Source organism: Bubalus bubalis, chromosome 18 (genome assembly GCF_019923935.1).
Source record: "Bubalus bubalis isolate 160015118507 breed Murrah chromosome 18, NDDB_SH_1, whole genome shotgun sequence".
In the NCBI taxonomy this organism is placed as follows: Eukaryota; Metazoa; Chordata; class Mammalia; order Artiodactyla; family Bovidae; genus Bubalus; species Bubalus bubalis.
The window spans coordinates 14268270-14280967 of record NC_059174.1 but is presented as its reverse complement, the minus strand read 5'-3'; the positions used below and the strand labels follow the sequence as shown (position 1 = coordinate 14280967).

The 12698-nt window shown below is 54.1% G+C and overlaps 1 protein-coding gene across 6 annotated transcripts in view; it reads left to right on the top strand.

The window, feature by feature from the left end:
- Positions 1–12698, top strand: part of FANCA (FA complementation group A) — a 38984-nt gene that overhangs the window by 24491 nt on the left and 1795 nt on the right. For all 6 annotated transcript variants that reach the window (XM_006043120.3, XM_025268552.2, XM_044931179.1 and 3 more), the window contains 15 exons: positions 39–226; positions 1212–1305; positions 2256–2432; positions 2880–2953; positions 4189–4317; positions 6835–6919; positions 7800–7963; positions 8403–8508; positions 9189–9245; positions 9366–9470; positions 10088–10200; positions 10776–10914; positions 11688–11750; positions 12046–12148; positions 12493–12568. In XM_006043120.3, the coding sequence (XP_006043182.1) occupies positions 39–226; positions 1212–1305; positions 2256–2432; positions 2880–2953; positions 4189–4317; positions 6835–6919; positions 7800–7963; positions 8403–8508; positions 9189–9245; positions 9366–9470; positions 10088–10200; positions 10776–10914; positions 11688–11750; positions 12046–12148; positions 12493–12568 (1673 nt within the window). The remainder of the gene's footprint in view (positions 1–38; positions 227–1211; positions 1306–2255; positions 2433–2879; positions 2954–4188; positions 4318–6834; positions 6920–7799; positions 7964–8402; positions 8509–9188; positions 9246–9365; positions 9471–10087; positions 10201–10775; positions 10915–11687; positions 11751–12045; positions 12149–12492; positions 12569–12698) is intronic.

The window sequence follows — 12698 nt, the reverse complement described above, 5'->3', positions numbered from 1 at the left end:
GTCCCCCAGCACCGAACACCTTTTCTCTCTTGTCTTAGGGCCCAAGCCTGAGTGCCTCACACGTGCTGGGCTTGGCTGCGCTGGCTGTTCACCTGAGTGAGTCCAGGTCTGAGCTCCCCAAGGTGCACGTGGGCCCTCCAGCCCCTGCCAGGGGCCTGCCCATCCCTGAGTTCATTGACAGCCTCCTGCCCTGCGCGGCCCAGCAGGCCTCGGCCCTGTGTCTGAAGTAAGTACACCCTGTCAGTAGTAACATGTGTTCCTCAGACAGCACAGCACAGACACACGTGTTCCATACTGTGCTGGTCCACACCTCCCGAAAGGAACCTTGTCTGGATGTATCTGGGCGCATGCTGGTATCTCTGGTTAGGACAGTGAAGTCATCCTGCCTTGCTCCCTGCCTTTGGAGACGCTGGCTCTGGGCTGCAGGTGTCCTTCTCTAGGCTGGGTGGCCAGCAGCTGGGTGGACCTGTCCCTCAGGGTCAGTTCTGGGGTCTCCCTGTGGCGAGCAGCTTTCTCTGGGGGACTCCTCTGCACGCATGGCTGTCCCGTCACTGCACACAAAGCGCCAGAACCTCTCCCAGGACCCAGCAGTTGCAGGGAGCCCAGCACCAGGCTTGGCAGGTGTGAGAGATGGCTGGGGTGAGAGTGGCCACCCCATGGCAGAGACCTGGGGCTTTCTGCAGCTGCTGATGTGAAAAGACTGAAGTCAGGACAGAAGCCAGACTCTGGCAGGGAGGGATGTTGGCAGGGCCAGGGTCTTGGCTTGCAGACTAAGCTGACGTCAGCAGACAGGGAGAGCCAAGCACAGGAGCAGCTCTCACTAATGAGGCCCCCGGGAGTCAGGCCCTGTCCTCACTACCCAGACTCCCTGCCAGCCTCTGCCCAACTCATCTGAGCCACCATGGGTGGGCAGAGCTGAGGCTGCAACTGCACCCACTTCTCCCTGGCTTGGAGGTCTTTATAGGCAGGAACAGCAAACAATGTGTGGTCATGCTCGTGAACCCCACGGAGCACGCCCTCCCCAACACGCTGGGGAAGCAAGCCTTTACGTGGAGTGCTTGCGTGCTTACATTTTCCAAGATGCATTACTAGGGGGTGGGGTGGGGGTGCTGGGATGCCCTTGGTTCACTTCGTGTGACTCATGCTGACTTCCACCCTGTATTTTGTGTGGATCTCGTTTCTGTGTTATAATTTCCATTTTCTATTTTCAGATTTTCTACAGCAGCAATTTCTTATTCCTTGTGTAAGTTTTCCCAGTCACAAGAGCTTCTGCACAGCTGTCTGTCTCCTGGCCTTATAAAAAAGGTGAGTCTTCTGGGTTCCTTTCTCGGCCGAGTTCCTGTTTTGTACGGGTCTCTGGCCCAAGGCTGTGTGGCCTCCATCTCGTGCTCAGCACCACCTTGGTCTGTGGCGGGCTCTCTCCTGGGAGCCACCGCCTTTTGCCTTTTCTCTCTGGCTGAGTTAAGAGAAGGGGGTGTAAGGTGAACCACAGATGTCCCTCCTGTTTATAAAATTGGCTCAGTAGTCATAAGAAGTGTCTTCCCAGGTAAAGAGGCACCCTATAACCCACTCCAGTGTTCTTGCCTGGAGAATCCCAGGGACGGGGGAGCCTTGGTGGGCTGCCGTCTATGGGGTCGCACAGAGTCGGACACGACTGAAGCGACCTAGCAGTAGCATACTTCCTCTAAAGATAGCCCTGGAGACTGCGTGTTGGGATTCTGTGTCAAGGGTGGCAGGGCTGTCCGTTCCAGCGGGAGCCGGGGTTGCAGCACATGCAGAGTTCCAGGGAGCCTGTCCCCTGGGCAGTGAGCCTGCTTCTCAGTTCCAGGCTCAGTGTTGGACTCCTGGGCCCTGCTGGGAGCTGCCTTGTCAGGAGCAGCCTGGGGGCTGGTACCACAGTTTCACAGTGTGGGACGGGGGCAGGTCAGGGGGAGTGGCTTCCCAGAAGAGGAAGCCTACCTCAGGTCCCAAGCTGCCATGGTCCCCTTGTGCTGCCTGTGACTCCGGCAGCACAGGACAGGGGTTTCTGTCTCCTAAGGAAAGACAGGTGGCTTGTCCATCACCTGGGAGCATCTAACACAGACCCCAGTGCCAGCAAGCCTCAGGGGACGGCTGAGCACGGCTGCAGGACACAGCGGCCTCACATGTGCAGTCAGAGCTGCTGCCCCCTGAAGTGCCATCTGAAGAGCAGGGGCTCCCCACTGCCAGCCGAGCATGGCTGGCCTCACAGCACACATGCCACTGGCTTTTTTCAGTTCCAGTTCATCATGTTCAGATGGTTCCCAGAAGCTCGAGACCCCCCGTCTCAGGAGGACCCGGCCAGCCTACCCTGGAGGCCCCTGTGCCTGCCCTCCGTGGACTGGCGGAGAGCCGCGCTCTGCCTGTGGAAGCAAAGAGCCCTGAAGGAACTGCTCAAGCAGGAGGGGCTCCAGGTACGTCCTGCAGTCCCCTCCCTGGGACACCTGCTACACGCAGTGTGAGGTTTTGAGGTTGGTCTCCGTGGACATGTGGAGCTGCCCCAGAATTTAAAGACAGGGTGAGTGCTGTGCAACTGCTGGAAGCTTCATGTTATATGCCCAATTCAGTGAGCTGAAACGAGTTGTGCAGATGCCACGATCTGTCCAGAGCCAGGCGGCAGTGTGGAGGATGCAGTTTAAGACCAGTTTGAAAAGTTTCAGTTAGCTTCACTTTCAGGGTTAAATTACTGGTTCTTGGGGCTTCATGCCAAGCTCCCTGTCTAACACTTGGAAGTGGCATGAGGATGAGAGGGTCTGAGACACAGGAGACCTCCAGCTGCCATGAGAGCCACATTCACAGCCCACCCTGTGGCTTCTGTGCACCGTCCTTGGCATGGTGGTCACTTGAGCTTTTTCTCTTAGTTGACTTATAGAGACTGGTTACAACTGGAAATAGAAATTCAGCCTGAAGTTGATTCTCTTTCAGATACAGAAAGGTAAGTGCTTAAAGGATCTGCCCTTTAAAACGTTACACTGTTTTGTGTCATGATATCCTCAATTTAATGTTCAGCTTAACATACAGTCTATGTTATATTATAGTCTATGAATATAATTTTATTCATTCTATTATTCAAGGAATACTTCCTGAGCTCCTGTGGTTTGGCAGATACTTCTAGAATGTTCTGGGAGCTAGGGATGTAGAGTGAACAGAACAGACAGGGCTCCCCACCTGCACTTCTGCCCCGTTGGCCCTGAGTGGGCATTCCTGCTGAGGGACTGTGCAGCCCGGAGGCAGGCAGGGAGATACAGCAGGGCTGTGGGAGCAGGTGCTGCCGGGTGAGGAACAAGGAGTCTGAACCCCCGAGGGCCATGGTCAGGGAGCCATGAAGATCTCAGCTGGTGTCAGCCAAGGAGGGGGAGGGTGGGCACGGCTTCACCAATTGCTGGCTTCAAGGCGTGGCAACAGGAGTGAGCAAATTGGGGTCTGAGCCCTGTGGGTCCCGGGGCCCCTGTGGGTCTCGGGGTCGGTGAACGAGATGGCTGAGCCATAAAGTATGCTGTTTGGGGCTCAGGTGTGTGCTGAGGGGCTTCGCAGCAGGGGTGGCTGTCCTCAGGCCGCCATCTGTGGTGTGGTCAGAGACGTTCCCGCACATGGAGATGCTGTGACGTGGTGTCAGATTCTGGTGGAACAAGTAGGCTTAGGAAGGACGGCAAACAGGAGTGGGAGTGATGACAATGCCTCTGCAGCTCGGAGGGTGGGGGTGGAGGGGCTGGTGGGGCACTCCCACCTATCAGCTTTGTGCCCGGCTTGCTTCCTGAGCGCTTCCTTCCTATGCTCATAGGCCCGGGGCCTCCCTCCTCTCCAGCGTCCTGGTGTGCAGCTCCAGAGTACGCCTTCTTAGCTCTCCCTCAGGTCACTGTGCTGCCGGTGAGGAGTCAGGTTGGGGCCTCCTTGCTCACTCCTCACTGCAGTGCCCCCTGCCTCTCGTGGTCGTGCCGAGGCCCTGCTCGGGTTCCGGTCTCCCTGTGGGGGCAGACTGCAGCACTGGTGGCTGCCAGTGCTGTGGGCTTAGCACTGTGGAGCCTGGTCCACATCTGGACGCTCTGCTGCTGGACCCAGCCAGTACAGACGCCCCCTCTGCCCCCAGCTCAGCAGCCGTGCACCTGCAGTCCCCAACCCCTCCAGCTGAGGCGGCCTCCCTAGGCACAGACCCTGGCATTTGCATTGTAGGCAGGACTTCCAGCAGTGGGCCATCCACCAGCACTTCCTCCCCATGCCCTCTGCCACCGGTGGCTGCGACGGAGACCTGGAAGCTGCTTGCACCACCCTGGTCGACGTGCTCATGGACTTCTGCCAAAGGTTAGGAACGGTGCCCAGAGGCATGTGTGTTTTGATTTTGGTCGCTCTAAGAATGTTTTTATTTCTCTCGGTCCACACATTTGGACATGTCTGATAACAAGTTTCAATCTTTGCAGTGAAGGCAAGCTTCTGGTATCCTCTTTTTCTCTGTGCGTCACCTGGTCAGCAAACGTGAGGAGAATAAAAGGTCTAGTAGGTGGTGGGCGCCAGTGTTGCCACCCGCGGTGCAGGAAGTACCAGTGTGGACTGGCTGCCACGAGAGGCAGGCCTTCCCAGTCCCGTCTGCGCTGTGCAGGCTGTGGGCGTCTGACACAGCCTGTTCAGTCTCATCATCCTCCTGGTTAAGGACATATGCTGTGTCCAGGTGATATGTGGTGTTATCTTGTTATGGTTTTGATTTACTTTTCCCTGATGGCTCACAGTGTTGACCATTTATTTATCTTTTTTGGACAGATGTCTGATCAGATCCTTTGCCCATTTACAATTGGGCTATTTGTTTGTTGAGTCTTAAGGGTTCTTTATATAGTCCAGATGCCAGGTCCCTTGAGATACGTGAATCACAGATGCTTTCTCCCATCCCTTAAAGTCATTGGTTCACTCCCTTGATAGAGTACTTTGATTCATATAAGTTTTACATTTTGAAGAAGCCATATTCATCTGTTTTTAGTTTTAGCTTTTGGGCCTTTGATCCATTTTGAGTTACTTTTTTTTCCCCTAAATTTATTTGTTTGACTGCATCAGGTCTTAGTTGAGGCACACAGACTTTCCAGTTACAGCCCACAGGCTCAGTTGTGCCTCGGCATGTGGGATCTTAGTTTCCTGACCAGGCATGGAACCCACATCCCCTGCAAGGCGGATTCTTAACCACTGAACCACCAGGGAAGTCTCTTGAGTAAATTTTTTGTAAGATGTGAGGTAGAGATCCAGCCCCATTCTTTTGGATGTGAATGTCCAATTGCCCTTTTTGCTGAAAAGACTGTTCTTTCCCCATTGAATGGTCTTGTTACTCTTGTCAAAAGTCCACTCACCATATGTGTGAGAGTTTACTTCTGGACTCTCAACTCTGTTCTGCTTATCTTTACATCTATCCCTATGCCAGGACCACACTATTTTGATTACTATAGCTTTGTAATAAGTTTTAAAACTGGAAAATGTGGGAATTCTCTGGCAGTCCAGTGGTTAGGACTCCATGCTTTTACTGCTAATGGCCTGGATTCAATCCTTGGGTAACTGCTGCTGCTGCTGCTAAGTCGCTTCAGTCATGTCCGACTCTGTGTGACCCCATAGATGGCAGCCCACTAGGCTCCCCCGTCCCTGGGATTCTCCAGGCAAGAACACTGGAGTGGGTTGCCATTTCCTTCTCCAATGCATGAAAGTGAGAAGTGAAAGTGAAGTCGCTCAGTCGTGTCCAACTCTTCGAGACTCCATGGACTGCAGCCTATCAGGCTCCTCCGCCCCTGGGATTTTCCAAGCAAGAGTATTGGAGTGGGGTGCCATGGCCTTGGGTAACTACGGTCCCACAAACTGCATGGTGCAGCCAAAAAATAAACAAGAAGTAAAATTGGAAGACATGAGTCTGCTAACTTTGTCCTTTTTTATCAAGATTGTTCTGGAGCCCTTGCAGCTCCATCTGGATTTTTAGGATCAGCTTATCAATTTGTACAAAATGAGCTGGGATTCTGATAATGACTGCACTGTATCTGTATATCAGTTTGGGTCCTTCCATTTGTTTAGGTCATCTTTGATATTTTTCAACAGTGTTTTATAGTTTTCAGTGTGCAAGTCTTGCATCTCCTGGATTAAATTTATTCTGCAGTATTTTTTTTAGCACCATTGTAAATGGGATCATTGTTTTAATTTCATTTATTTGCTCAGATGGCTTTTTATTGTTAATTTTTTATGATTTTTCTATATATAAGGTCTTGTCATCTGTGAATAGAGATGGTTTAACCTTTTCCTTTCCAATCCGAATGACTTTTATGTGCTGATTTATTTGCTGAGTTGTCCTGTCTAGAACTTTACAGTGCAATGGTCACTGGAGGCAGTAGGAACAGACACTTTGTCCTGGTCCTGGTCTTGGGAGGACACTTTTCAGTCTGTCATCATTGAGTACAATGTGAATTGTGGGTTCTTCATAAATGCCCTTTGCCAGGTTGAGGAAGGTCCCTTTTACTCCTAGTTAGTTTATTTTTTTAGTCATGAGATGGTGTTGAACTTAATGTTTTATCTGTGTGGGTTTTGGTTTTCTATTTTACTCATGTTTATTGCATTAATTGATTTTTGCATATTGAGCCAACCTTGCATTCTTAGGATAAATCCCAGTTGGTTGTGTAATCATTTTGATATGTTGCTGGAGCTGGTTGCTGGCTTTGTGCTGTTGCTGGGGCACCGTGCATGCCCTGTGGTCCCTGGGTACTCCCTGGCCCTGTGACCACAGGCCATACTGGAGACAGAAGAAGAGGTAGCCCAGCATAGATAGGAGACACTAAGGCGGCTTTCACTGTGTTTTCATTTCAGTTCGAGGAGTCATCATCACTCAGAGAATTCTGATTTGGTTCTCAGTGGCTGCAAAGGAAATCGGGACATTTTTTCCAGATTGCAGGTGAGTTAGAAAATGCAAAACTCAGTGTGTCCACTGCATCGAAGTCATGTGCTATCATGATATTTATTGAGTATCCAGTGAGTCCAGATGCCTGTTCTAAGCAGAATGAAAGCCTGAGTCACAGACATGGTCATTCAGACCAGAGACCACGTGTTCTGTGAACTCATGTCACCATGAACGTCAAAGGAACACAAAAATGAAAGATGAAATACAGGAAGCATCTCCAGGCTTTAGGACATTTAAGATTTGAAAACAGGAAGTAAAAATATGGACTTCAGTAGTAACTTGGTTGCTACTCCCATTCTCTGCTCTTTAACTCTGGGTGCTGCGCTAGGAGGTCAGACTCTTGAGAACTGATATAAATAACCCTCCACTTGGTTGAGTATTGAGACTTTGGAAAGACCAGAGGCTGGAGCCCCTTCTGTTTCCCGGGTCACTTGTCACTGAGGCAGGAACACTGAGAAGGGCGCAGAAGCCCTGCAGGTTCTCATCCTGGAGGGAAAAGTGCCTTTCTGTCAGCAAGCTGCCGCCCAAATCTCCTGAGAGTGGGCTCTGGGGTCAGAGGGCAGACCAGGCCTGTCCTTCTCACTGGCTGTGCGCTGGGAGTCTGTAACTGTGGACATGCCGATGCAGCTCTGTCTTATGGGATCTGGAATTCCCGCTATCTCTCTTTAAAAGTGCCTGAATTTAGAAAATGTGGAGGATGAAAGGGAGATCCTAACACAACACACAAAAGGGGACGTGTGTCCTCTGCATCCATCGTAATGGGAAGTGGAAGAAAGTACCTGGGAGGGCGGCCGCGGCAGGAGTTGTGGGGTTAGAGGTCGCGTGTGACAGGGCGATAAGGAGATGGGTGCTCTTCATCTGCTGCCATCTCCAGGAGATGGCTGCTGACCTGGAGCAGGGCCCTGCGCCCCTCAGCCACGCTGCTCCCCATGGACACTTTCTCTTCGGAGTTTTCCACAGACGCCTCCAGGCCCTGACTCACGGGTGGGACATGGCCAGCCGCCTCCAGAGACAGCGGGAGCTGCTCATCTGCAAACGGTAACACGGTCGTGTCCCAGGGTCTCTCCCCACTTTGGCTTCTCTTCCCTCTAGTTGCGGGTCTCTGGGTTGGCCTCTCCCCGGGAGTCCCCTGGAGAGCAGGGTCTGGGCCCAGGATCCCTTCAGTTCAAAGGCTTCACATCGAATGTGGGCTCAGGGGTCCTCACAGCAGCTTCATCACAACTGAGCTGTGAATTGACATCCTTCCCAGGCTAGTGAGCTCGTTGGTTCACACACTGCTCCCACCCTGGGTCATCATGAAACTGCATGGCTGCTTTGGGGAAGCACAGTGGTGTCTGTGGACCCAGCAGCACAGGAGCCCAGGCCCTCCAGGGAGGGATGGGCCGCAGACTAGGGCCAGTTCCCAACAGGCTGGGAGGGTGGCTGCTGCTCCAAGCATTGCTCTTGGGGGTCACTGTCCACACCTCTGTCCTCCCAGCACCCTCCTCGGCCTGCCCCCCTCCATGCTGGTCAGCAGCCCCCGTGCGGAGCAGCCGGCCGCCCCCAGCTGCACTGATTTCTTCCACTTGGTCAACTCAGAGTTGGTAGGTGTGGAGCGAGCAAGGTCAGGTGCGGGGCTGGGGGCCATGTGGGCACCGTAGACTAGTTCTGGGGAAAGTTCAGGAGTGCATCTGTGGTCACGTGGAGCCAGCAGCCTCGGTATAAGTCCTACCTGCAGCAGGTCACTGAGGATAGGCTGTGGCACTTAGAGCCACAGGGAGTCCTTCACCCTGTTGGACACAGGCGGCAAGGCCAGAGACTGGGGCCAGTGCCCTCTCTGGAACACGACTCCTTCACAGAAGCTTCCCCAGGTTAGCAGTTTGGGCCCCAGAAGTGCTGACTGACCCGCCTGCTTCACCTCTGGGCACAAAAGCCAGACAGTGCCCACACCTGGCTCTTCAGGCTCCAGAGGGTACCCTCCCTTACTTGTGCACAGTCAGGGACAAGGAGGTGCTGTGCCCACCGCAGGAGGCTTTGTAAAATTGCACCATGTGGCTGGAGGTTGATCTGAGGTTCTGGTCATCTGTGTGGAGCTTATAGGGTAACTGGGGAGCAGCAGAAATGAGGTGAGATTTTCTGTTTAAGTTCATTCTGGAGGCTGCTCCCCCTCAAGCTCTGAACACGGCCTGTGAAAGCAGCCAGGTGCTGGGGGAGGAGGGACGGCACACGGCCGCCCACCCCCGTCCACCTCCTTCCTTCCTCACTGGCCTCTACTATCTTGCAGAGGAACTTCTCCCATGATGGTGCCCTCACCCACGACATCACCGCCCACTTCTTCAGGGTAATTCCAGTTCCCTCCACCCCTCCCGTGTCACTGCTCAGACCTCTGGCCTGGCCCTTGTGTATGCAATGGTTCCCAGAGTCCACGTGCAAACCCAGTGGTGGGCATCTTCTCCTCCAGGGCCTCCTCAACACCTGTGCACGAAGCAGAGACCCATCCCTGGCAGCCGACTTGGCCCTGACCACCTGCCAGACCCAGTGCCCCCTGCTGCTCACCTCTGCTCTGGTAGGCCTGCCGTCTTCTTGGGGGAGCTCCCGGGCCTGGTGGAGTGCCATGAGGGTCAGTGTGGCTGGGGTTGCACGTCTGTCTAGGGCTTCCTGGCTGTGTGATCCCAGGCACAGTGGGTGTTATGTCAGGAGAAGATGGCCCAGGAGCAGTGGGGAGAGAACTGGAGCGGGAGGACAGGGTCACAGGAGTCCATCCGTGCCAGAGTGAGCAACAGGAGTCGTTCACACTGTGTGCTCTGGGCTGGAGCTGCCAGCTCAGCCCCTGCAGCCCAGCCTCTGCATGGCGTTCCAAAGTTCCTCAGGAGGGGCTCCCTTGTGGGCTTTCTCACCCCTTCTCGTTTTGTCAGGAGGGAGGACACAGCCCCATTCTTTCAGAGCAGCACGTCCTATGCCGAGCTCCCTGGACAACCGTGCGTCCTGAGGATGAGTTGTGTTGGGCCGTAGATGAGACACTGTCCTTGTGGTTAGGGAGCACTAGATGAGCAGAGCCAGGCTCAGGGGGGTGGGTGTCAGCCAGCAGGTGGACGTGTCCTGCCCAGATGGTCAGGGTCACTGAGGTCTCCAAAGAGCCCTGGTGGTGGGGAACGACTGTCGGTGCCCGTTCTCTCCCATGAGCTGTGGTGGTCGAGCCTGGAGCCGGAACTGCACTGCCGGTGGAGGAGGTGGTCCCAGAGCCCGCTCCCTGCAGAGCTGCGGAAGCTGCAGGAGGCCCACCTCTTCGCTGAGAGGTGAGTATGGGCACATGCTCTTGTTGACCTGCCCAGCATATAGGGAGCTGGAGAGGCCTCTGGACAGGCCCTGCAAGGTGCAGGGTTCACCTGCCCGTCTCCTCTTACTTCCCAGTGGGTGCCCTCCTAAAGGTCACAGAGAGGATCACTGGCCCTCTCCAGCCTCCTTACATTTTCCTGTGAGCATTTCTATCCCTCAGGCACCCAGAGTCAGTGATGCTGGAAACCTCAGAAAACAAGGAAAGCCAGTCTGCCCACTGACTCTAATCGTATACAGAGCAGGAGTTTGTTAAATCACTGCACTTATTCTGTTTTTCACTTTTGGCCGTTTTAACCTACTGAAGGACCTTGAACATCACAGTGCAATTGGGGCAGGGGTTGTGTGGGAGGCCGGTGCAGATTCTGGGGAATCGGGGGAAGGGCTCCAGGCGACCCTGCGTTCCACACCCTCCTGACAAAGCTGAGACCCCCTGCAAGCTGCACTGCTTCCTGTGTCCAGGGCACAGGGCCAGTCTGTGCAGAGCCAGGTTGGGGGCAGGGGTTCCTGTGGTAATACACTCCTCTTGTCTGTGCAGTGTGTCCTCCACCCTCACACCGTCCCCCGCAGCTGGCCCGTCCTGGCTCTGCGCGGCTGCCCTGCACTTTGCGATTCAACGGGCCAGGAAGGAGAGCTTCCGGCAGGAGCTGGGGAAGCTGGATGGCCAAGGAGAGGAGGCAAGGATGAGACCCTCTTCCTGCAAGCTCACCTTCTCTCAGGGTTCATCTAACACACTGTGCTTTTCAAGGACACACAAGTGTTTGGGGTCCTTGTGACTTTATTTGGAAGCAGACCTTCCTGGGTGTACAGGTTTGATAAGACTTACTTTCAGGTTAACTCTCAACTGCTTTTATTTGACCTGTTTATCCTCCCCATAATCCCCAGGAGGAGGCAGTTAGGGCTGGCTGGCACTCATCAAGGTACCTATACCCCATTCAGCTGCTCGCTGAGACCAGGGCTGGATGGAGGAGGGCTGCTCGGAGGGCAGGCTGGTGTCCCCACTGGGAGCTGCCATGGTGCATCCAGCTGAACCCCTGATTCTCTAAAACCCAGAGCTCCCCAGAAGCTCCGGTTGTATACACCTGCCTGACAATAACTGCTGAGCTGTGTGGGATCTGAGTGATTAGAATTTCAAGTAACCGAGTCCCAGGGAGCATCTGTTCTTAAGAGTTTTCAGGCTGTTTTTGTTGGAAGGCTTTTAGTGGCTCCGTATCTTCCAGACCACTGTCCCGACAGACCCACAGAGATGGGCCCCAAGCAGTAATTGTTTATAACCCATTAAATTCCCTAAAAGCGACTGGAAATTTTATTCCTGTGAAGATTCCCCTAAAGATTTCTAACCTAGGCCTATAAACACTCAATTAGTGAGGAATGTTTTTTACTTACAGTTACTCTCAGGGACAGAATACAGGTAGTCTCATGTTGTAAGCGGATGTGTTTTCATTTGTAGCTGTTCGTTTCCCTGTTTTTCTTTTCCTTGATGGGCCTGCTCTCTTCATATCTGACTCCACAGGTAAGTCACACCCTCTCCCACATTGGACAAGGTGGCGAGCCCCTGCCCGCAGGGCGCTTGAAACCATGGATCCCCATTTCCCCACAGACCTCCTAAATTAGGTCTCTTGAGCAGGGGAGGTGTGGTACCTTTGGGGCAAAAACTTTCTCAGGAGAGAAAACCCCAGGCCATGGGCCTGCCCTGTGGGGTCTCCCTTCAGACCCTGTACCCTGAGGGTCTGTACAGGGCCCCAGGTAGACACCCCCTCCTTGCCCACTGTCACCTTTGAGTTCTCCTGTTTTTCTGTGGGTCACAGGCCATTGGTTCCCTGAGGGCTCTGGACATCTGTGCGGAGATCTTGGGGTGTCTGCAGAGGAGGAGGATTTCCTGGCTGCTGGTCTTTCAGCTGACGGAGGCGGGTGAGAGATCCAGAGGCTGCCAGCCATGTCTGTGCTGGCCCCCAGCCCTCTGGCGGGAGGTCAGACTCCTTAGTCCTTCTCTTCAGAAGGAACTTTCAAATGGTTACACGGGAGCCCTCCTTGGGGCTCACTTTAAAAACTCATTTTTGCAACTTTATGTTCTTGGTTAAGTATGCAGATTCACTTAATAATTTAGTGGAGCCCTGAGGATTTCAGGGACCCAGCCCCCACCCCCTAGTCTGTGGCGTGAGGTCACCACCTCTGGGTCAGCAGGCACACAACTCCTGGAGACCCTGACACTATGGGAGGACCCCGCACTGCTGACAAGCCTCTCGGTTTTGCAGATGTCCCCCTGGGGCGCACCCTCCTTGGTCTGGCCCCCGACCACCAGGTCAGACTGCTGCCGGTCGCCTTCTACAGGTAACCCTCAGGGCCTGGAGGTCAGGGCAGGGACAGCAGGGGTCCTTCAAGATGGAGAGGCTGCGCCCCTGCTGCCTGCCACCAGCCCCAGTCAGACGTGTGAGGTCAGGTCACCTGACACCTGTGTCTG